Consider the following 23,597-nt stretch of genomic DNA (forward strand, 5'->3'; position numbering starts at 1 on the left):
AGTATCTTCTCAACAGGCAGAAAATAAATTCTAAAGCTAAGCTCGATAGCTGAAGCACTGATGAAATTGCTTCATAGTTCAAAATTATTTGAGGTGTAACGAATCAGGAAAGTTTTAGTTAAAAACCAACATCATTTTTTTTTAAATCTTAACTCATTCACTAGGGTTAATAAGCTTCAATGTGAAATAGCCTCAATTAAGTAAAAAAAAAAAAGAAAAGAAAAAGAAATACTCATGATAACCGATTAAAGTAAAATCCAAATAGAATTCAATTAAAATAGCCAGTAGCAACAACAATCAAAAAGGTGCAACCCCTTCTTTTTTTCTTTTTTTATCAGTGCTTGGTTTTAAGAAGAGCTGGAGCTTCCAGCAGCATTGGGGTGTTATTCCAAAGTATTATATCGAAAGCAGGCAGTAGTAGATCTGGATTATGGAATAACTGGAACAACATCAAAGCAGGATGGAGTTTTACCATGATTCGTGTTTTGGCAGCTGGGTGAAAGAAACTAGTCAGAAATCGAAGAAACCAAATAGAAACTTTACAAAGGGTGTTTGTTGTTTCTCGTTTTTGTTTTTTCTTTGAATTCCCTTTGGTTCTTTTTGATATCTTTTTTTTTTTGATTCTATGAATTCGTAAATTTTGTTGAAAAGAAACAACGAGAAACAGTTTGAAGGTGAAAAAATATAAAATTACTTTTTTCACCTATTTGTGGAACTGTGTCTTTGATTTGGCGCCAGTTTTGCCCACACATTAGAGCTTTTTAACCGAATTATGTTTAACAATTGCAACTACGGTTATGTTTACAGGTGTTTTGTCTCTGATTTTTTCTGATTAGAGAAATATTAATTACAACTATTGCCATGGTTATAGCCAATGTGTGTGCTGTTTACTGTGGTGATACTCTTTGCCCTCCAGCAAGAGACTTGTTGTTGGAGAAGATAAGTGATACAGCAGATGAAGTAATTCAAATAGTAGGCAATCTATCATGTACCATTTGGGATGAGTTTTTATATTCAATGTTATGGCGTGTATTGTATTTGTATAAAGTGGATAATGTAGAGTAAAATGAGAAAACGAGAAAACGAGAAAAAAGAAGCAAAAAGGACAAGAAGGACAAAAGAGAAACCAAATTTTGATTGGTTTAAATGAGGATAATAAAGGTAAAGGTAAAAGTGTATCAAATTGAATTAATTTTAAATAAGTATTGGAATCAAAAAAGAGAAATGTAAACTGAAAGGGGGAATTTTTATAAAATGACTAATTTAAAATTAAATCATAAAACTAGAGTTTATTATAGCAAACTTAAAATAAAACTACTGTAATAAAAAATGATTTAAAATGATTTAAAATGATTTAAAATGATTTAAAATGGTTTGGAATAATTGATAATAATTTAATAAATGGGTTAAAAAACTTTATCCGATATTAAGTTATATCGTGAGTTAAATTATAAATTTGAAAATAATGAATCAGTTGAATAAAATTTTTTCTTGTGCATTTTACCATTAGTGTTATTAACATTGACATTTCTAATATTGACATTATTGGTATTATCACTATTCTCACTACTTTCACTGTTATCATTATCATTATCATTATCATTATCATTATCATTATCATTATCATTATCATTATCATTATCATTATCATTATCATTATCATTATCATTATTATTATTATTGTTGATCTTTGAATTTTCGTCTTTGATATTACTCTTTTGATATGCTAATTTAATAAGCTTTTCCTTTTTGTTTTGATCTATGATTGCATCTTTTTCAGAATTTAGAATTTGATCGATTTCAGATTCAGATAAATTGTTTGATTCCATTATGACTCTTTTTTCGTTTTGTAAATTGTACTCATCAATTTCTTTATCGAATTGATAATCCCATGTTTTCAATTTGGTTATAAGGTTATATTTGTGATTATGCTTGTTTTTTTCCATTATAAGAAATTTGCAATGGGGAATATTTCGCAAATCTTCAAATTCTTCAACAGTCCATCTGAACCATTTCATTAAGAAGACTCTTGCCCAAATTCCATGAGTGACTAAGACTAAAATCGAGGGAAATTTATCGGAGTTGAATTGTCTAAACAATGTCTCATTAAAGCCTGCACATCTATCAAAAACGTCGGCAGCACTTTCACCGTAGGGAATTCGATAAAAAAAGTGGCCATAGTTTGCTCTTTCTTCCCAAATTCTTTCCATTTCATCAGACTCTTGTTGAAAATTACCAAAATCTTGCTCTCTCATTCTAGGCTCTTCATGGATTCTATAACGTATATTACTTTTGCTTTGATGATCCTGATTTGAATCTGGATTTGGATCTTGATCAGGTTGAGTATCAATCCCACATCCTTTTAATATACCCTTTAGAGTTTGTCTTGTTCTTTCATATGGAGAAGTATAGAACAATATTGAATCGTCTTCTTTCAAAAGCTGTTTCAATTTTTTTCCAGCTAACTCAGCTTGCTGTTTGCCCTTTGCAGTCAAGGAAACTTTATGATTTGGAACATATCGATTGACACTTCTATCGCCTATTGTAAAAAAAGCAAAATAAAGACAAATAACAATAAATGATTAGTAAAAAAATGACCACAGATACTAAAAATATAATAAGATATAAATGTCAATGAAAAAAAACAAAACACTTACAGTTTCCTTCAGATTCTCCATGACGAACCACAATAATCAACTAATATAACAATGTATGAACCATTAGTAGTCTGGTTACAAAAAAAACAGAGCGCAGAACAACATACCCTAGGCCTTCCCATTATTCAAGCAAACGTCTAAACCCAAACCAACAAACAGGTTGTGAAATATATTGGTATCTAAAGGAAAACTGGCTGCAACTTATAAGTAGCAAAGAGAGATTCAAAAAAAAATTTCCAGCATGGACATAATTACCATTTTTTCGTTTTAGAGTTTGCAAATATTCCCCAAGTCGGTTCTGGTCGATTTGCGTGATGACCAGCATCCCCGCCGATTTCAGAACACTCTGCCACAGTTGGCTGGCGCACTCACCTGATCCACTATCAAGATAAGCCATTGCACCTGTGGAATACTCTGCACGGTGGAAATGCGCGGTCAGCTGCAATACAATGCATGCTCTCGATCAGATCGGTGGGCAGCAGCTGCTTTGTCGCCAGTGATGTGGACGCATTCTTGATTGAGCAGTGCTCCGGGGTAGTGTCCGTGCGTTCGCGTGTGTGTTCGATTGTTCGCTAACAACTTAGGGTTCCACCACCACTTGGTTCCATCTCTTTTTATTCAATAATACAAACGGTTATTTGGTCAATTCCACGAAATAAAAGAGATTGCTTTTCCTTTACTTGTTGTTTTCTTTGCAAACTCAATTCCAATTATTAGACTCTCTGTGCTTCCTTTAGCTATTCTACCATTTGTACTCAATCGTCTGTCGTATCTTGAAACTTTTATTTGACACTATATTGTCTTCGTCTTTATTATCTTCATCATCTTTCTTCTCCCAAAATGGCTCGTACTTTCTTTGTTGGTGGTAACTTCAAAATGAACGGTTCAAAAGAATCAATCAAGTCTATTGTTGAAGGCTTAAACAAAGCTGACTTGGCTGACAATGTTGAAGTTGTCATCTCTCCTCCTGCTTTATACTTGTCTTGGGCTGTTGACCACAACAAAAAGGCTCCTTTAGTTCAAGTTGCTGCTCAAAACGCCTTCGACAAATTAAGCGGTGCATTTACTGGCGAAATCTCCGTTCAACAAATCAAAGATGTTGGTGCTACCTGGGTCATCTTAGGTCACTCTGAAAGAAGAACCATAATCAAAGAATCCGACGAATTTGTTGCTTCAAAAGTCAAATTTGCTTTAGACAATGACGTTAAAGTCATTCTCTGTATTGGTGAAACCTTAGAAGAAAGAAAATCCGGTGTTACTTTAGATGTCTGTTCTAGACAGCTTGATGCTGTCTCAAAAATCGTTTCTGACTGGTCAAACATTGTCGTTGCTTACGAACCTGTTTGGGCCATTGGTACTGGTTTAGCTGCTACTCCAGATGATGCTCAAGAGACCCATAAAGGTATCAGAGACCATTTAGTCAAAACAATCGGTCAAGAACAAGCTTCCCAAGTCAGAATCTTATATGGTGGTTCTGTCACTGGCAAAAACAGTTCTGAATTCAAAGACAAGGTTGATGTTGATGGTTTCTTAGTTGGTGGCGCTTCATTAAAACCTGAATTTATTAACATTATCAACTCAAGATTATAATTTGCTTATATATACTGATTTCTTCTGAGTCTATATATATAGTCTATTTACTTTTTACCTTATTAGTCAACTTATATCTCTAACACCACCCAAATAAAATTTTAATTCTTTTTAAAACTTACAGGTCTTAATTGTTTAATAAAATTGTTGATTATAATGTTTTTTCCCTCTTCAAAACTCCAATTTTTTAAGCTTTTTAAGCCATTCGAATTATCTTGTTTTTTTTTCTCTGTTGTTCAGTAAGTGAATATTTCATATTTTTAATTTCACTGATTATATTTCCTCATAAACTCATAAACTCATAAACTTTACATTAATATTAATCTTAAATACAGAATTTACCTTAATTTATTTAAATCAAGCAATTTTATTATTATTTAATTTCTTCTGCATTACTAAAAGAATTCAAATCATTTGGATTTTTAAATAAAGTACTACTAATTCTAAATTCATCGTAAAATTTATCAATTTTAATTGAAAAATCATTTAATCAATCTTAATTTTAAAAATATTATTTAAAAATTCATCAATAAAATAAAATAAAATGAATATTTCTGGTTTTTTGCCAAAAAAAACACAAACTAATTTACAATAATTAAATCAAACATTATAGTTAATCAACTAACCATAAATTATTGACCAAAATATAATCAATGGAAAAATCGGTCAAGAAATCTGCATTATTTTGCACTTGAGTTGATTTCAATGATTATAAGATCTCAATATTTTAAGATTAAAAATTATCACATTGCTCATTTATTTGCTTCAAGCCTTTCATACAAAAAAAATAAAATAAAGCTGCTGCAAGAACAAAAGATTCCATGCATATTCATGTATAACATTGCTTGTTCCATTTTAGGTAATAAAAATTATCATTAAAAGAATTTTATAATATAAATAAATTAGTAGGCTTGATATTTAAGTTACTCATAATCCCACTTTCTTTATAAGAAGTTTTCTTTTCATTATAACTTTAATTTGAAAAGAAAGAAATTATAAAAAATTTACTAAACTATCGCAAATTCTTCCTAGCCAATTAATCAAATGCATTTTTACCTTAATCTAATTTTTCTACCTTGTTTCAATTTCAATTTAGACTTGAATTAAAAACTATTAGCTTGGTTAAAGTTTGTAGCCTTTTTAAAATTTCATTATTCAACAAAATTAAAGATCTTAGTCGATTTAATCCACTCTGATTTTCAGGTTTTATCATTTTATTATTTAATAAGTTTAAAACTCTGATAATATTATTATCTACCTTCTATTTTTCTAAAATTTTGTAGTCCTTCTAGTTTTTCATCTATTCTAAAAAATTCAATTCTGTTTTCAGATAAATATAAATATTTCAAATTTTATAAAAAAAATAAAATCTTTGAAATTGCAGAGGTTTTTGATTTGACTGAGAAAATCTAAAACCTCCAGATATTCTTGTTTGTTCAAATTCTTTACCATCAAATCAAGCCCTAATTGTTAATGCAAATATTTTAATTGATCTAACTCATTTTCACTTATAAAAGTGCCGGGTTTATTTTTTGTCTAATTTAAATCAATTAAAGTGCTTAAGTGAATTTCAATTTTGAAACACTCAATGATATGCTTTAATAAATTCAAATTGATTAAGGGCCTGAACCTTTTCAAAATCTCAACTTTAGAAAATTTGTCTTTAACCAAATTAAGCTTTTTCAAGCTATTTAATTTAGAAAAGTTAATAAAATTATAAAAAATATTTAAGCAAAATATCGTTTGAAGTGACTACTATGATCATCAAATGTTTTATTAAGAAGTTCAATGATTGTTTGAACAAATAAAGATTTCGTAAATCTAAGATCAAATACTTTCTAATGTATTTTACTGTTTTTTTCTAGGATCGTTTTTCCTTTGATTCCAATTATATTAGATAATGGAGAATATACTGTCGATCTATCTGATTTAAAGGAGAAATAAATAACAATATTTGATCGATGGACAATTCAGATAATATTGAATATGTAATGGTAATCTATTTAGAAAATTGTATCAGTAATTGACACTTTTATTGTTATTTGTTTCTAAGTTCATTTTATATATACCTGATAATATTATAAATCATTCTCATCATTTTAAAATCAATTCTGATTCCTCTGTTTAAGAAAAAACAAAAATTACCAAAATATTTAGGCAATTGAATATATTTATCAAAAATACCATTAGTATTTAAAAGAACCTTTCAAAAGTAGTTATGTTTTTTTCGTAAAATAATCTTGCAGAAACGATTATTGTTTGTTTTAAAACATCGTTTCACTCATTTCTTTTTTTAATTTTTTATTTTTAAGCTTTGTTTTTGCCTGTTTTTCATTTTATAAAATTAATCTTGGTTTTTATATTCGATTTTGATTATCTTTGAACCAAAATATTCTATTGCAGTTTTAATTTACTTTTGTTCTTAGTATTCACCATTCTAAGAAAAAACATCAAAAATAAATTAAAATTAACTGACTAATTATAACAGCTAAAAAATTTCTTAACTACAAACTAAACTTGATTATAAAAATACTTTATTATAATATATAACTATTAAGCAAAAAAAAGGACAAACTGAATTTGATATTAGTTAGATTTTTGTAAAATAAATAAAAGATTTTTATAGATCGTTTTAATTAAATTTTGTTGTACTTGATTGGAATTTCATCAGTATTAAAAAGCTCTGAAAGGGTTTCTTTCCTCATGTATGATCAGCCGAAGAAATTCAACTGTTGCACTTTTTTCATCATAAAAATCCTAACAAAGTACTGTAATATATCGGAATTTCAATAATCACATACCTAAATAAAAAATTGATTCGTTTATGCTTTCTAAAAAGTTAACACAGAAGAACAAAGGAAGTCGGAAATAATGAAAACTTTTCGCTTTAAATATCAGAAACCAAAACGGGTAACTCATTTTGTTTTTTTGGGCCAATCACACAAAAGCAGGTGATTTATTCAACCAATTTTCAAGTGGTTTTTGTAAAGCCTCTAAAATTCTGAATATTTTTTTTGGAAATGTCTAATTTGTTGAGTGCCTTTATGATCCAATCTTTTGAAGCAAACTCAACAAAAAAAAAAGAAGTTTCTTACTCTAAAATTAGTACATATAATAAAAAATAAAAGTGCTCACTGCCGGGTTTGAACCAGCGATCCCCGCATTACGAGTGCGATGCCTTACCACTTGGCCAAGAGAGCATATAAACATTTGTTTTTCAAAGCTCAAAGAATAATATAAGTTATTTTCAGCAAAAAGCTGCAGTTTTGTACATATAACGGCACATTCAACATGATTCATAATTCTAGTTCTGTGCTTATTTTCTCGTCTCTCATCGATAGCAACTTCAATAGTTAATTCTTGTAGCTGCTCTTTTATTTCTTTTATTTTTGCTAACTTTAACCTTAAGCAAAATGACTAATGATCATCTTCCCGATGCTATATTTACCTCCATTGGAATGTTTATAATCGATGAAATCCATTTTCCACCACCAAAACCTTCACAGACAAATGTCATTGGCGGAGGAGGCACTTTTGGTGCCATTGGCTCTAGGATCATCTTATCATTGAACAATCCTCGATTAGTTGGTTGGATACTCGATGAAGGTTCTGACTTCACAGAGGAAATGAGGAATGAAATCCTTAGCTGGGACACTGGTGTCATTGTAAGATCTTCATCCGAAAGATTGACCACAAAAGGTTGGAATATGTATGGTGAAAGAGAATTCAGGTCTTTCAAGTTTTTAACTCCGAAAAAAAGAATTGACATAAATGATATTGTTTTATTTAGGTCATTAAGAAATTCGAAATCTTTTCATTTTATTTGTTCCCCAAAGAGATGTAGCGAAGTCTGTGCTCAAATGTCACAGATATCAGCAGCACCTGAAAGCATAGTCGTTGCGTGGGAACCCTTGCCTGATGATTGTGTTCCAGAGAATTTGCAAAAGTGTTTAGAGGCTTTAAATGATGTTGATATTTTCACCCCAAATGCCGAAGAAGCTTCTAGGTTTTTCCAAATAGATGAGCCATCAGATTGTCTTAAATTAGAAGAGCTAGCTCATAAATTTCTTTGTTTTATGTCTAAAAATAATACATATAACACCGGTTCTGGGGTTGTTTTGAGGTGTGGTTCTAAAGGTTGTTATGTCGTTTCCACTAATAATGTTTGTAAATGGTTACCTGCATACCATGATCCAATACTAAATAAAAATCCAAAGGTAATAGATCCAACTGGAGGAGGAAACTCGTTTGTTGGTGGTTTTGCAACTGGATTTATTTTATCGAAAGGTGACTGGGAAATTGCTGGAATATGTGGCAATATTGCTGCTGGTTTGGTAATTGAACAAATTGGTACGCCATCTTTAACAAAAGGACCAAATAATCAAGCAATTTGGAATGGAGAACCTTTCAAAGATATAATCTTTAATTATTTGAAGATTTCCAATTCAAGCATTTCTTTTGATCATCTTTTAAAAGTACTTTCTGCCAGCAACTTTTAACAAGCTTATTAAATTAAAAACCCTTTTGATGATACGAAAATTCTCAAAACATCTTATATTTTTATTTAAATTATTATTGGTTTAACAATTCAACAACCTTTGTTGAAATAATAGAAAATCAGGAAATTTTGAAAAGAAAAATTGGGTTTTAAGAATGAGATTTAACAGCTGAATTAGTTAATCCGAAATAGAAGAGCAAAGAAAAAGAGTTAAATACAACAACAAATAATATTTTTATTTTGTGAGTATTTCTTTTTAATAATTACTTTGTTTTTGATTTTCAAAGTATCACAGTTTTAGTTTATAAAAAGTGATTTTTAGCTAACTCTTCTAATCGAATGAGAAGAAAGTAGTGTTTAATTAAAAAATTTTTAATCATTAAATGAGGACAGTTTTTAATTCCAAAAATCTCAAAAAATTACCAAATTTTTTACATAATTTCAATAAAACTCACAAATTGAATAGGATAAATATCTTCTTTGAACTATTAATTGACGATAACTGGGCTTTATTTGAGAGGATGAAACATTTTATTTTAGTATCAAGAATAAATTATTTTAGGATTAAAAAAATGATAATTTAGTATTAAAATAATTAGTTTCGATTTAAATTTTTGAGAGGGATAAAATAAAATAAAAAGTGAGACAGAATGATATTAGCGATCGTTTTAATTTCATTAAATTAAAAAATAAAATGAAACCAAAAAATCAAAAAAAAAAAAAATAGTTAATCAGACAATATTTCAATTCATCATTTTTTTATAAATGATTGGCTTAAAAACCATTATCTAAGTTTTTGATAAAAACATAATGATGTTTGTTTTAAAAACAAAATTTAGGGCAAATATAATTTATCTCGATTGGTTTTGGTTTTATAAAAAATAATGTTTAAAATTTTCTTTACCTATTTATTGATTTTGCTGTAATAGAAAGATAATTATTTGGTATTTGGTTTTGAATAATTGGAGTAAAAAATTTGAATCATATTTTCAATATGGATTGAAAAGAAGCGATTAACTAGAAAATCAAAAGGCAATTTTATAAAGTATTCTAATATAATCAAAAATATATTGGAGTAAACAATAATCCTTAGAAAAGAGGGAAATATTAATTAAAAACAACAGAAAGAAGACAACACGGAAGAAAAAACCAACAAATTGAGTTAAGATTGTTAAAATAATTGAAAATTCATTTATGCATATTTATAAAATGTAGCCCTGGATGAGAAAACTTTATCGTGAATAAAAAAAATAATAACAATATTAGTTACAATAAAACTGTCAAACTGCCTCTCAAAAGAGGTTCAAATATAAAAATATATGAAGAAAATTCTAAGGCTATGAGGATTATAGATTTAAAAATAAGAGCAGATATAAGGGTTTCTAGAGCCTTTTGATTAAAACGAATTACGCTATTAATACAGTTGACTACATAAAAGCAGATATAAAGATAAATTCCAATGGCACTCCATGGGTCGTTAGATTGAATCACAAACTTTATCAATTATTATAAAAATCATTTATCAAGTTTTTATTTGAAATTAAATGTGTAAAGTTACTATTGTCGTGCAATCGCCCCTTAAAACCTCATTTCTTTAACTTTTAAAAGAGATAGATAGTTGTATCAGTTTTGCATCATAATATATATTATCAATATAAACATAATATAGTTTGTAATTTAGTTTGTTGAATGCAAAGAGCGCCATCCCAAGAATAAATTGAAAATTCTAACATGATATTTTATTCATGATATTTTTCATAAACGAAACCTCACAAGATTAATAAATGTAACTAAATTTATTTTTTGCTTTGTTTTTGCTTTGTTTTGAAAGATACGTGGGTTCTCTCAATATAATATTAGAGGTTATTAGAGATAATCATAGGCTACGGGTGCATTATTTTACTTTTATGAATTGATCAGTTGAACGAGAAATGAAAGGTATTAAGATATTTGGTTTTATGTTTTAAGATTTGTTGCGGATTTTGAACTAAAATTAAAAGAAACTAAGGAACTAAGAAAAAACGAAAGGCAATTGGCTTCAATTTTTGTTTAAAGTTGATAAAGCTGATTTTAGATATGAGAATGTTGTGAAAAAAATGCTTTAGGAAGCTTAAAAGATAACAGATTTCGTCCGAATAACTCAAATCAGTGATAAATGAACAATGAAAATCCTGCTTTTTTGTAGTTCCGGGTTGCAAAACTGGGATTGTGTGGAAGCACTGAATTTGATTTAAACACAAAAAGATAAGACTTTATATTTCTTCTATTTTACTCCCAAATCTTGTTTTTTTTTGCTAGAATAGTGTCTCGCCTCATGAGGATGAGGAACCGTCTATTGTAGTTAAGAACTGCAAAGTAAGGACATTTGCCCGAGCTGAATGTTTTCCTATTGTCTGTTTATTGTCTGCTCACTGAGTGCTCTCACTGAGTGCTCTCAGTGCCCTTATTGTTGCTCCTGGCTGTGATTGGACTGCAGTTCTATTGTTTACAAACCAGATAACGTCGCTGAACCTTAAAGACAGATGGTACAGATGAGACAATTAGCGGTTTTGTTCGTATGCCAAATTAGTTTCAAAACCTGCCTACCAGCTGCTTGGTTTTCTTGGCTGCGTTGGAGCATTTCTGAGAAAGTTGGGACATAATCCCTGAATCCTGTTTTTTGGGTCTGGAAAATTCCCTTAGCTACTTGAACTTCTTCTAACGCCATACTGCGCAGTTAGCCTTTTGCAATATTTTTTAGATCCTGACCAGACTGGAGCAATAGCCTTGTTGATATTACTTAACTACAATGACAGCCAGTCCTAGCTGCCGATAGGATCTTTTTGAAGCTTGAAGTTTGAAGTTGATAAAGCAAATAATCAGCATTGGTCAACGCTGTGTGATATTATTATATAAATCACCAGAACTTTCCGGGTTTGTTGGGATAATACTCTTTCATTTTATTTTTTTCCACGTTAACATTTATTTGATAATTATTGATAAGTCGAAATTAGAACTGTTATTATTCGCAGAAATATATTTGAGATAAATTTTTATGTGTAAATAATGGCAGATATTGAAAAAAAATCTCCTGCAGTTTCTATCAATGATAGCACCAAAGCAGCTGCCACCTCTCCTTACGAAGAAAAACAATTAACAGGTTGGGAAAGCTTCAAAGATGGATTTAGAAGACACCCTGATTGTACAGTCATTACTCCTGATATGACTGAACAAGAAAGGCAAATTGCTGCTACCATTAATTCCCCTTTACAAAGAAAACTTAAAAACAGACATTTACAGATGATTGCCATTGGTGGTTCAATTGGTACAGGTTTATTCGTGGGTTCTGGTTCTGCTCTTAGAACTGGTGGACCAGCAGGTGTGTTAATCGGCTGGATTTTGGTTGGTACCATGATGTTTTCAACAGTCCATGCTCTTGGTGAGTTAGCTGTAACATTTCCAATCACTGGTGCTTTTAACACCTACGCAGTTCGTTTCATTGACCCAAGTTGGGGTTTTGCAATGGGTTTTAACTATGCTCTTCAATGGTTTGTTGTTTTTCCATTAGAATTAGTCGCTGCTAGTATTACTGTCGATTATTGGGAATCCGATATTAATGGTCTTGTTTGGGTTACTCTTTTTTGGATTGGTATTGTTTTCATTAATTTTTTCGGTGTCAAAGGTTATGGTGAAGCTGAATTTGTATTTTCAATGATTAAAGTCATTGCAATTATTGGTTATATCATTTTAGGTATTATTTTATGTGCTGGTGGTGGTCCAAGAGGTGGATACATTGGTGGTAAACACTGGCAAAATCCTGGTGCTTTTGCTAATGGTTTCAAAGGTGTCTGTACTGTCTTTGTTACTGCTGCTTTTTCTTTCGCAGGTACTGAACTTGTTGGTCTTACTGCTGCTGAAACTAAAAAACCAAGAGAATCTTTACCAAAGGCTGCAAAACAAGTTTTCTGGCGTATTACATTATTTTATATCATTTCTTTGACTTTGGTTGGTTTATTAGTTCCATATGATGATGAACGTTTAATTGGTTCATCAAGTGTCGATGCTGCAGCCTCTCCATTTGTTATCTCCATTAAAAACGCAGGTATCAGTGTTTTACCAGATATCTTTAATGTCGTTATTATGATTGCTGTTTTATCTGTTGGTAACTCATCAATCTACGGTTGTTCAAGAACTTTAGCAGCCTTAGCTGTTCAAGGATTAATGCCAAAACAATTAGGTTACATTGACAAAAGAGGTAGACCTTTAGTTGGCATTATTGCTACAAGTATCATGGGTTTATTAGCTTACTGTTCAGCCTCAGATAAAAAGGATGATGTCTTCAATTGGTTATTAGCTTTGTCTGGTCTTTCTTCTATTTTTACTTGGGGTACAATTTGTGCATGTCACATTAGATTTAGATATGCTTTAAAATGTCGTGGACGTGATCCATTTGAAGAATTAGAATTTACATCAGTTGCTGGTGTTTATGGTTCATGGTTTGGTTTAATTTTAAATATTTTGATTTTAATTTTTCAATTCTGGGTTGCTTTATTCCCCCTTGGTGACGATCCAAATCCAGAAGTTTTCTTCATGAGTTATCTTGCTTTCCCAGTTATTTTTTCATTTTACTTTGGCCATAAATGTTACTCAAAGAACTGGAAATTTTATCTTTCTATTGATGAACTTGATCTTGATTCTGGTAGAAGAGAAATTGATATTGAAGTCGTTAAGAAAGAAATCGCAGAAGAAAAAGCTTCAATTGCTCTAAGACCTTGGTGGTACAGAACCTATCGTTTCTGGTGTTGAAAGTTTTTGCATTCGCTTAAAATCAAACAGAATTTTTTTTTTCTTTTTTAATTATTTAATTTTTATTTCTACTTATGGTTTCTAATGATTATTTTCTCTTATTTTGCTTTATTTTGCTTTATTTACTTTTTTTTTATATAAATTTCCTAAATTAATCAATTTTCTTCAATTTTAATTCTTTTGTATTCGTTATTTTTTTTGGTTTCAAAATAAAATTTCAGTTAAATAATTAGATTATTGTATGTTTTCAAGTAAAATAACAACCAACTTGAAGACTTCAAACTCCAACCAACCAGTCGTGCCAATCAATCAGATTTTATGCAATTTGATATAAATTGTGGATGTATTAGATGATAATTTTTGCTTAGGTGAGATGGGGTTAAAAAAAATTTGTGGCGATTACTCACTATCATCAATTTATTAAATGAAAAAAAAACATAAAAAAACCTGAAAACATTCAAAACATTTAAAACATTGAAAATGAAAATTGAGATATTGAGATATTGAGATAGGAAGATCGTTGTTGATATTATGAGGAATCTTAATGCAAATCTTAAAACCAAAACATGAGAAGCCGTGCATGGAAAGTACTGTCTAAGACAATGCTTTCTATTCCTCACGATACAAACCAGAAAAATAGAACTGATAAAAGTTTTCTCAAACAAAAATTCAACAAAATACCTTCAGTCGAAATATATAACTCCAAGTAGGGTAATTCTGTCCTTATATTTCACAATTTGGTTGATTAATATCTTTTTTCAAGCACTTTAGTACTGATGCCAGTTACTGAGTGAGGTTTGGGTCTAAAAATAGGTAAAACTTAGAGCTGAATTAAGATTTTAAGCCAGCATCAATACGCATGGATTCGGAAAAACTTCAGGAAAATCAGCTGTCATTATTTTTGTGTTTGGTCGGTTTTTACCGGAATTGCAATTTCAAACCTAAATCATGTGATGCATTGTTCAAGTTTTGATTGAGCCAATTGAGATGATATTACTGGGGAAGGCAATTGGAATCAGTGAAACAGGAGAGAGCATTTTTTGAAGATGGAGTATAAGTTGCAACAATTGTATGGTGGGGCTATTGAATCAGTTATTCCTGGTGGGTTGCTTGATGCTTCGAATTTTCGACAGGTTCCTGATACCCAAGAGGTATTTGTTAACAATAATAATTCTCTATTACAGAAGGAGGATAATTTAATAATCGATTTATTGGAACCAGTTCAAGTCGGTAAGGGCCTTCCAGATTCTCATGCAATTGTAATTCATTTTGAAGAGATATCAAAGTTGAATGAAATCTCAAATGAGTGGAAGCTTTTGGGTATTCAAGACACCACTCAATCCCTAGATAAGGATCTTGTAAATTCAAATAAGGGGATCACTTCCTATTTAACAGCTGGGTTAGAACCGGCTTTGAAATGGGGGAGATCGAATCCAAGAGAAGATTTTTTACAACCAACTCTAGTTTTAATACTAGGTTTGATAAGATTGAACGATGTTCTTACTGATGTTACAGTGAGTTTAAATATTCCATTTATAAAAGAAGATGAGTTAATTTCTTTGAAGGAGTTTTACAGGTGCCTTGAACTAAACAACAATGATGGTAATGATGCAAATAAAAGTGGTATAGATTTGGTTACTATTAAATCCGACAATTCCCTAAAGGATTCAATTGCATATAAAAGAATTGAGCTAGGAAAAGAAGTTGTTTTAAAATTTATAGCTAATTTTAAAATTCATGATACTTCATTGTTTTGTTAAGTGGTATTTAAAAAGAAATTTTGAAAAATAAAACCCTAGGAATAATATATACTATACTATACTATACAATAAAATAATTTGATTGAAGGTTGTTTTTTTTTCTTTTGCAAAGAATTAATGCTAAAACCCTACGATGCGTATGTAACAAAAAATTGAAAAGCAAAAAAAAACAAAAAAACATAAAAAATACAAAAAATATAAATATCGGAATGAAAAACTAATTATATATATAAAACAAAAAGAAAAAAAAGAGAATCAATAGTGAAATTGATAGTAAAATGATAACTGAAAAATCACAAACCCTTCCATAATATAATTTAATTTTTTCTTAATTTTTTTCTGAATTTGTTGCCAGTTTGTAAACAAAGCTAAACTCTAAGAAATTTTTTAAAAAAAGCATAATTAACTTTCTTTCCAGATGTTTTCAAAATAGTGTTTTACAAAAGCCAAAGGATCATCTTCATCTTTAGCGCCCATTATTCCAATACCAGGGCTAAAACTAGTAATGGGTAGAACTAATACATCAGAAACTAATTTTGGGACTTCCAATTTAGTAAAATCCTTCCATGTAACTTTTGAATAAATACCACTTTGAACGTAGTCATTAAAGTAGGTGAAAATAACGTCAGTCCATACTCCTGCACCAGTCCATCTCATTATATCTAAATTTGTATTCTTTGTGGATAAATCTAAATTATTGATCTTAGCTCTGTCTAAAGTAAATTCTGTGATTTGAGCAATAATTTCTCTGAGAATTGGGTGGCCAGGTTTTGCTTGGATTGCCCATTGACAAAACTGCAATCTTCTCGCATATGTCTTTCTCCAATCAGGAGTATCAGGATCACTTTCAATTCCAATGATTAAACCAATTTCATTAGGAGAAACATTTTCAGGGATCCAGTTAGGAACAGCTTGTAAAGGCAATGTATCAACATCGGCGTAAACACCACCTCTAGCAAATAACAATAGATATCTAAAAAAATCCATCTTAAGAATAATAGAAGGTAATAACTCGTATGCTTGTATAATTTCAGGAATATTCATGTAAAGGTGGTGTATAATCGCAGCAGAAGTATCATCATTGAATAGTTCATGAACAAAACCGGGGTTTTTAACAGCCCATTGAGTTTCTCCTTCTTTAAATTTGTCGCCAAATCTTTGATCGTTTAAACCATATTTCCACGTTTGCCAAATGTAAGCTGGGAATTTTCTATTTTGATCATAAGGAAATAAAAAAGCCAATTTCTCTCTTAGTGACGAATCAACTGGAGGCCTTTTTAGTTCCATTAACTTTCTTTCAAGGTTTTTTCTATCTTTCTCCAATTCTTTGATTCTTTGCTCCTGTTTGTCGAGCAAATTGTTAGCAATATCTTCTAATTTTTTAGTTAGTTCTTCGGTTTGCTTTTGCTGTTGCTGGTTTTGCTGGTTGTTTTGTTGTATACTGTTTAAATAATTTTCATTGAGGACTTGTTGCAAGGTTAGATTGGTATTTGAAGTTGAGGAAAAGAGCTTCAAAGAAAAATATAGCAAAGAGAGTATTGCTATAGATATGATTATTGTTCTCTTTATTACTGTGGTCTTCATTTTGTGGTCTTGGAGATTGGCAGCAAGGAAAACAAATATCGTGAGCAACCACCTAAAAAATCAATAAGAGATGGTTCTAAATAAAATATGAAAACAAAACTACGTTTTACAACGAAAGCTGGAAGAAAAACGAAAAAGGCACTGTTCAGTTTCCGTTGTCCGTTTCCGTTGTCCGTTCCACGTTTCAGTTCGCAAGGCAGGCGCAGGCCCAATGACGCAGAATAGACGCAATACCGCAGGAACAGCGCAGGCAGCAGAAGCTAAATTTTGAAGAAGCTTCCGGTTTCTAGGGAATTTCTCGTCAGCAGCGATTGCAAAACCTCAGAGAGCCTATCCTCAAGGTTTTGGTGGTTTCCAAACACAAACTCCTGGTAGCTTTTTATCTCCGAAGCCCACTTGTTGTAGTAGCCCAATTTCTTTTCGAGTAGATCCTCCTTTCGATTCAAGAGCTGCTTCATCCTTGTGTTGCTGTTTCTGATCAAAAGAGAACTTAGTTTATCAAACTGGTGTTTGTTTTGTTTTACAGGCGAGCTTTGTTGCTGTTGAAGATTCAAGATGGTCTCCAATTCAACAGCCTCTTTTTGTGTCATTTCTTCCTCCGATATAATAGGAATTGAGGACTTTATTTGTCCGAGCCAGTTGGTGGCTTCCTCTATCATGTTTTCTTTATACTCATCAAAATCATTGGTCGCAACATATGAGCCAAATATATCCTTCAAGAGCGAATCCTCCTGATCTTTCAAGCTTTCTCGATTTTTTGAGTAACCGCTTCCCTGAGATGGATTGATTTCAATATTGATTTTTTCGTTCAAATTTAAGAAATTGATATTTGTATTAATTTTATAAAGACCCTTGATACCATTTAATTTATCAACCCTTTTAATCCTTTCAAGTACCTGGATAGCCGTGATGTTCTCTGGTAAAATTGGCTTGAATTCTTTACTTTCTTGGTTATTGTTATCAACCTCAATAACGTCATTAACCATATCCAATTTTATATTGCTATTCAAAAAATTGCTTTCAATCATCTCAAAAATGAGATCGTGTAATTCCCATTTATCGTTTAGTTCAAATAATTTAACCAAAAAACCAATTTTGATTATATTGAAGCTTTTAAAAAAATCTTTTAAAACCTTGAAAATGATTGAATCGAAAATTTTTGGTTTAAAGTTTTTCAAAAAAACATTATTATTAAAAAGATTGTTACTATTAATTTCATTTTTGAATTTTAATATCTGATTCTCTTTGTAATAATCATTAGCCCTTAATAATGATAATATTTCCAGATCTTTAGAATCCCTTATATATGGTTTTAATTCTTGACTTTCAAAGATATCAATCTCAGATTTTGATAAAAATTTAAGAATCAAGAGAAATTTTAAAATTTCTACTTTTTTAGAAATTGATCCAGCTTCATCATAGTTCTTAAAACTTTCAGTGAATAGTTTCCTACTTTCAGTGAATTTATTCTCTAGAATATAAATCTTGCCCTTTGTTTCTTCAATGACAGCAAGGGTATTTGGATCTGGAATAGTTGAATCTATTTTCAAGGCTTTTCTGCAAGTTCTCTTACAGTTGGCAATGTTATCAACAAAATAATCGGTGCTTCCACCAAGATAAACTTTCAATTGAATAGCATAAAGTTGTAAAATAAGATTCAAAATAGATGTATCGTTCGAAGCTTCTGCTTTTTCAATCAAATGACCAATCAACTGCTGAGCTTCTTTATTTGCGCTAGAAAAATCCATTGCATTCAACTTTTTGATGTTCAAGATAATATGTAAACCCTCACTTAGTTGAGATTTATTCTTGGGCAATAAAGGCAATTCATAAAAGCTTTTTAGAAATAACGCATTGTCACTTTTGCTATATCTCTCGATTATTTTTTTAATTGAACTTTCAAAATAGGAGGTTGAAATGTGTGCATGCAAATCAAACAAATACTGGTAAAATTTCAAAAGGTTCTCAAACTGACCCAACGCAAAATATATCTTCATCGACTGTTTTATTGACTTGAAAATCCATACCAAGTGCTCTTCTTCTAGGTTCTCTATCTCGTCTTTGAAAGCGCCATCGTTATCGCTAGCACCACCATCACTGGACTTGCTGTAGATTATTTGCCTGAATGAGTCCAATGCACCTTCGGCGTTATATTCCTTCAAAGACTTTGCTGTGTAGTATCTGGCTTCGAAATCGACTGATCTACTATCGTCGTTCATTTCCTCGTCCTCGTCCTCGTCTTCGTCCTGGTCCTCAGACTCATACTCGAACTCGTAGTCCTCCTCTTCGGACATCATAAAATCATCGTTGTCTGACATCCTGATAATCCAACCCACTGCGACGTTGCACCAGGAACAATTGCTGTATCTAACGAAGATAGATCCTCCTCACAAGCTGTTGAATGGTGTTCGAGGTCTGTTTCAATTTGGGCTACAGAAGTTCAACTCTTCCCCTGAGGCCAAATCTGCGGATCCTACAATGCAATTTGTTATCAGTTATCAGTTATCAAAAATAGTAATAATAATAGTAATAGTACATGTTAAAGTCTGGTAAATCTCTTTAAAAGACTGGAGTCGTCCACCAAAAGACCCAACTCCTCGAGAGAAAGCAGCACTTGATACATTTGCGTATTTATGTTCTTCAAGCCGCCTCGAAATTTGCTGCTTAACGTCTGCTTCGATATATTGGCTGGCAAAATTAGCAAGTCCAATGAAACCATTCTTTCCCAAGCATCTTTGCAGGCGTCCTTTGAATAGATCTTAAATCCTATTAATGGCTTCATATTATCATTGGAGTTGGTATCAGTTTCAAACACGAAAGATGACGAATTCAATGCAGAAGTTTGAAACTGTTTTGCTCTTTCTTCATTCCTAAATTTGGCTAGCTTGTTGTATTCATCATAAACTATATTGAGACTCACCAACGACATGTCGTTTTTAAGAATAATTCGAGCCCCACAAATTAAAAGCGACAATTCCAAGTCACTCAATGAACTATTGAGAAATAATTTCAATCCCTTGCCGTCAAATTGATTATTACTGTTAACATTGAGATAGAAGCTGAAATCCTTGTCTTTGGGAAAAGGATTTTGAATCGAAACATTTGATATTGGATATAATGAAATGTGATTGATTTCCTTGATGTTTTTTGTAGTTAAATAATTGATCACAACCTGTTTTTTCAATTGCGTGTTTACTTGTTGGGAACTGTTATAAAACAACTCATTAATATAATCATTCCATAATAATCCAAATTTTTTATTGATAAACTCTTTATCATTAATTTCATCAATATTTAAGCACAAATTGCTCCTAATATCATTCCAAAAGTTTTGAAGTCCATAATTAATATCCATTGTGCTTGATGAAGTTAAAAACCTTTCATCTTTTTTATTTGCACTACTGTTATTTGAGTTTCCAAAAAAATTTATTTGTCTTTGAGAAAACCTTGATCTCACCCTTTTCTCTAACATTTCTAATGATGAAATTTTGGTTGTTAACCCAATAACCGCTATTGGAATAGTATTATTTGTTGAAAAATCAAATAAATTATATAATAAGGATTGTCTACTATGAAAAATAAACTCGTGGAACTCGTCAAGAATAAATACAATCCCCATTTGTTTCTCAACATTTTCTCCCTTTTTGTTTACGGAATTTTGCCCCAAACTTAATAAAAGTGATGAAAAGGTTTCATTGATAGATTTTTTCTCAAATTTCAGTTCTTCCTCATAGTTTTTACTAACTTCACCAGTATACTTGTCCAATTGTCTTGCAATTTCCTTTACTGCCATCTTGTCATCTGTTTGAATAAGCCCAGATAGCCTTATTTCAAAATAATACCGATTCCCATTGACATTGTACTTATTATTTAAATCTTTTAATACATTGTCTAAAACTAGAGATTTCCCTGATAAATGCGGTCCAATCAATAATAAAGAAGTACTATCTCCATCCCTAATGGTGTGTTCAAGTGCCGTATACAACTGCTCATATTTCAAAACTAAAGAGTTTTTATTACCTTTGTTCAATGGTCCCAGTAGTGTAAACGGAAAAATTGAATTGAAATTCAGTATATTCTTAGATAATAATTTTGATAACAATTTATTTTTGATGTAGAGAACATCTGACTCAGATGGCAAAGTAAATTTTCTAGAATAAAATGATTTCAAACTTTTGAGAAAAGAATGTTTTTCATAATCAATTTTTTTATGAGCTTCAAGCAAAAACCTTAAAGTTTCATTATCCTTGATCAAACTTGAAACCGTTAATTTCAGATCTCTATGATAATTCGAAATTAATCCATTATTTTTATCGATTATATTTTTTAAAAAGTTTTCATCTTTTGCCATCTCAGTATCAACAGCTTCGCTTGTCAAGTTTGAAATAAATTCTTCGTATTCTTGGTCACTTTTCCCATTATCAGAAGCAGGAAAATGACTAAAAATATCTTGAGTTATATCCACTTGCAATTCATTCTCATTTTTTTTAATCTTTTTATAACCTCCCAGTTTCAGAGACTTTTTTTTTGGACTATTTTTATAATCCTTTTTATTTTTCAAAAATTTATTTGTAGAAAGAAATGGAATAATTCCACCATCATCATTTAATGAAATAGTTTCGTCTTTTTCTGATGTTTTGGAAAGACCAATACCTTTATTTTCATTTTCATTTTCATTATCATTATCATTATCATTTTCACTATCATTATCATCGTTACTAATTTCAAAAACATCTTGGTTGTTACTATTATCTTTATCATTATTATCATTATTATTATTACTGTTATCATTATGATTATTAGTATTATCCGTGCTATGATTGTTATCATTGTCTTCTTGATTATCATGACTATTATTTTGACTGTTAGTTCTACCGTTTTCAGTATTGCCATTATTGTCATTATTATCGTTATTATCATTATTTTCACTGTTATTATTCTCAGTATTATCACCATTATTATCTTTATCATCATTATTATCTTTTTTATAAACTCCAACAATAAATATACAATCATCATCTGAATCACCGTCTGAGTCGTCATCTGATTCTGAACTATCTGAACTATCTAAAGTAGATAAAACAGATATGCTAGGGATCTTAGAAACTTCAACAAACTTTCCTTTATAAAGAAAATATTGTTTTGCTTGGGGATTTCTTCTATTATTAAATTTTCTTGATGGCAAACAATCTATTAAGGGTATTGAGTCAATTGGTTTTTTATTATCTTTTGAAAGGCCAGACGTTTTCAAAGTTAATTTTTTAGCATTGTGATTATCACTGTCATTATCATTACCATCGTTCATACTGTCATTGATAATGTTATCGACAACCTTTTCTTCTATTTGATTTTGGACAATGACTTTGGCATTTTTAATCAAAAAATCATTAGATTTAGCATTGATAGTGGGTTTTTTTTGGTTTAAATTTGAAATAGATTTTGTGTTATTTTTAATTTTGGAGCTTGTAGTTTCATTTATATTTAATTTATTATCTTTTGGAACATTAATTATTACTTTTTTTAAAATTTTTTCATTGGATAAGGGAGTAAATTTTAATTTTTGTTCTGGTTTAGGCTCTGATTTTGATTTTTGATTTGTATCAATTTTAGATTTAGAATTTTTCAGTTTTTTTGAAGGCTCGGATAAATTTATTAAAAAATCTCCAATACTGCTAGAGCTTTCATCACTTGAAGATAAGTCAAAATCAGATTGTAATGAATCGTCTAAAATCTCCGGTTTTTCCTTGTAGGCTATACTGCTGTTTATAAGTAAACTGCTATCAAATTCATCGCTTTCAATAAAAAAATCAGTACTCTCATCAGATTCTTCGCTAAGCTCCGGAAAGTATTCCTCGATAGACTCAATAGACTCATCAATATACTTATTAGTAGACTCATCAGTAGACTCATCAATAGATTCTTTGCCAATAGATTCTTTATGAAAGGCTTCTGTTTGATCTAAACTTTCTTTTTCAATGGTTTGGTTTTGTTTGATTTTTTCATTTTCCTCATGTTCACAATTCTTTCCTGGAGATGGAGGTAAATTGTTAATATTGTATTTGAACAGCTTGTTATTCCTATAAATAATTTCCTGGCTTTTATGTTCTATATCTTTAATTCCTGAAATGTTTTTTACGCTTGAAACATTTTCAAAATCATCAAACTCAGAATCATCATTGAAAAACCCAGCAGGCACATCCTTATTTGGATTTAATGATACACCACCTTTTAAGGAACGTAATTTCTTTGAGCGAGGATGTTTCTCTTTTCCCTTTATTTTAGCAGAGATATTTTTTCTTTTCTTGCCAGTATTTCCTTCAGCAATCTTAGACTGTAAAATATCCAAATCATCAGAAAGCAATTTTTTTTGGGCACAATCCTCCAGAGAACTTTCAGGGGCACTGGTTTTAGCTGGTGATAAGTTTATGTTTTTGGTGTTTACTTTTTTCTTTCCTGAGTTGTTTGCAGAAGTCAATTTAAGACCACTGTTTATCAAAGAATTGGTTTGGGAAATTGTGCCTGAGTTCGGATTTGGGTTTCTCTTGGGCATTTGTTTAGACTCACTACTTGCTTCTAAAACAACAGTCTTCGGCAAACCATAGTCATTCTTAAAGATATTCTTTCGAGACCTTTGGGAGTTTGGCTTGTTTCTCAAGCAGTTGGAGCTGATATGGCTGTTGGAAAAAGCAGAAAGCTCAGGCTGTGAGGGTGGAAACTCCAACG

The 23,597-nt window shown here is 30.7% G+C and overlaps 8 protein-coding genes and 1 non-coding gene across 9 annotated transcripts; 4 read left to right on the forward strand and 5 right to left on the reverse strand.

Annotated features, from left to right (window-relative positions):
* Positions 1 to 1,448: 1,448 nt before the first annotated feature.
* ASCRUDRAFT_5847 (histidine phosphatase family protein) lies at positions 1,449 to 3,054 on the reverse strand (the record flags this gene model as incomplete). Its single annotated transcript, XM_020191211.1, has 2 exons — positions 1,449 to 2,539; positions 3,030 to 3,054. The coding sequence occupies 2 exons, from the start codon at positions 3,052 to 3,054 to the stop codon at positions 1,449 to 1,451; spliced, it is 1,116 nt and encodes a 371-aa protein (XP_020050251.1).
* A 258-nt stretch (positions 3,055 to 3,312) lies between these two features.
* On the forward strand, positions 3,313 to 4,374 carry TPI1 (triose-phosphate isomerase TPI1). The gene has a single exon (XM_020192393.1). The coding sequence runs from the start codon at positions 3,498 to 3,500 to the stop codon at positions 4,245 to 4,247; it is 750 nt and encodes a 249-aa protein (XP_020050252.1). The 5' UTR covers positions 3,313 to 3,497; the 3' UTR covers positions 4,248 to 4,374.
* Positions 4,375 to 7,375: 3,001 nt separating this feature from the next.
* ASCRUDRAFT_t11 lies at positions 7,376 to 7,447 on the reverse strand. Its single transcript has one exon. It is a non-coding gene; the product is annotated as a tRNA-Thr (tRNA).
* A 213-nt stretch (positions 7,448 to 7,660) lies between these two features.
* MAK32 (Mak32p) lies at positions 7,661 to 8,746 on the forward strand (the record flags this gene model as incomplete). The annotated part of the gene is made up of 1 exon (XM_020194310.1): positions 7,661 to 8,746. One exon carries the CDS (start codon positions 7,661 to 7,663, stop codon positions 8,744 to 8,746), a length of 1,086 nt encoding a protein of 361 aa, XP_020050253.1.
* A 2,762-nt stretch (positions 8,747 to 11,508) lies between these two features.
* On the forward strand, positions 11,509 to 13,640 carry ASCRUDRAFT_73681 (amino acid permease). Its single transcript, XM_020192394.1, has one exon. It carries the CDS (start codon positions 11,791 to 11,793, stop codon positions 13,528 to 13,530), a length of 1,740 nt encoding a protein of 579 aa, XP_020050254.1. The 5' UTR covers positions 11,509 to 11,790; the 3' UTR covers positions 13,531 to 13,640.
* Positions 13,641 to 14,396: 756 nt separating this feature from the next.
* MOG1 (Ran GTPase-binding protein MOG1) lies at positions 14,397 to 15,446 on the forward strand. The gene has a single exon (XM_020192395.1). It carries the CDS (start codon positions 14,577 to 14,579, stop codon positions 15,288 to 15,290), a length of 714 nt encoding a protein of 237 aa, XP_020050255.1. The 5' UTR covers positions 14,397 to 14,576; the 3' UTR covers positions 15,291 to 15,446.
* A 246-nt stretch (positions 15,447 to 15,692) lies between these two features.
* On the reverse strand, positions 15,693 to 16,874 carry HOC1 (alpha-1,6-mannosyltransferase; the record flags this gene model as incomplete). Its single annotated transcript, XM_020191462.1, has 1 exon — positions 15,693 to 16,874. One exon carries the CDS (start codon positions 16,872 to 16,874, stop codon positions 15,693 to 15,695), a length of 1,182 nt encoding a protein of 393 aa, XP_020050256.1.
* Positions 16,875 to 17,134: 260 nt separating this feature from the next.
* ASCRUDRAFT_68001 (uncharacterized protein) lies at positions 17,135 to 19,192 on the reverse strand (the record flags this gene model as incomplete). The annotated part of the gene is made up of 1 exon (XM_020191463.1): positions 17,135 to 19,192. One exon carries the CDS (start codon positions 19,190 to 19,192, stop codon positions 17,135 to 17,137), a length of 2,058 nt encoding a protein of 685 aa, XP_020050257.1.
* A 221-nt stretch (positions 19,193 to 19,413) lies between these two features.
* ORC4 (origin recognition complex subunit 4) lies at positions 19,414 to 20,847 on the reverse strand (the record flags this gene model as incomplete). The annotated part of the gene is made up of 1 exon (XM_020189857.2): positions 19,414 to 20,847. A coding segment is annotated over one exon (1,434 nt), but the record flags the coding sequence as incomplete, so codon positions are not given.
* Between the last annotated feature and the right edge of the window lie 2,750 nt (positions 20,848 to 23,597).

The sequence above is a fragment of the Ascoidea rubescens genome (assembly GCF_001661345.1).
Source record: "Ascoidea rubescens DSM 1968 unplaced genomic scaffold ASCRUscaffold_1, whole genome shotgun sequence".
NCBI classification, from domain to species: domain Eukaryota; kingdom Fungi; phylum Ascomycota; class Saccharomycetes; order Ascoideales; family Ascoideaceae; genus Ascoidea; species Ascoidea rubescens.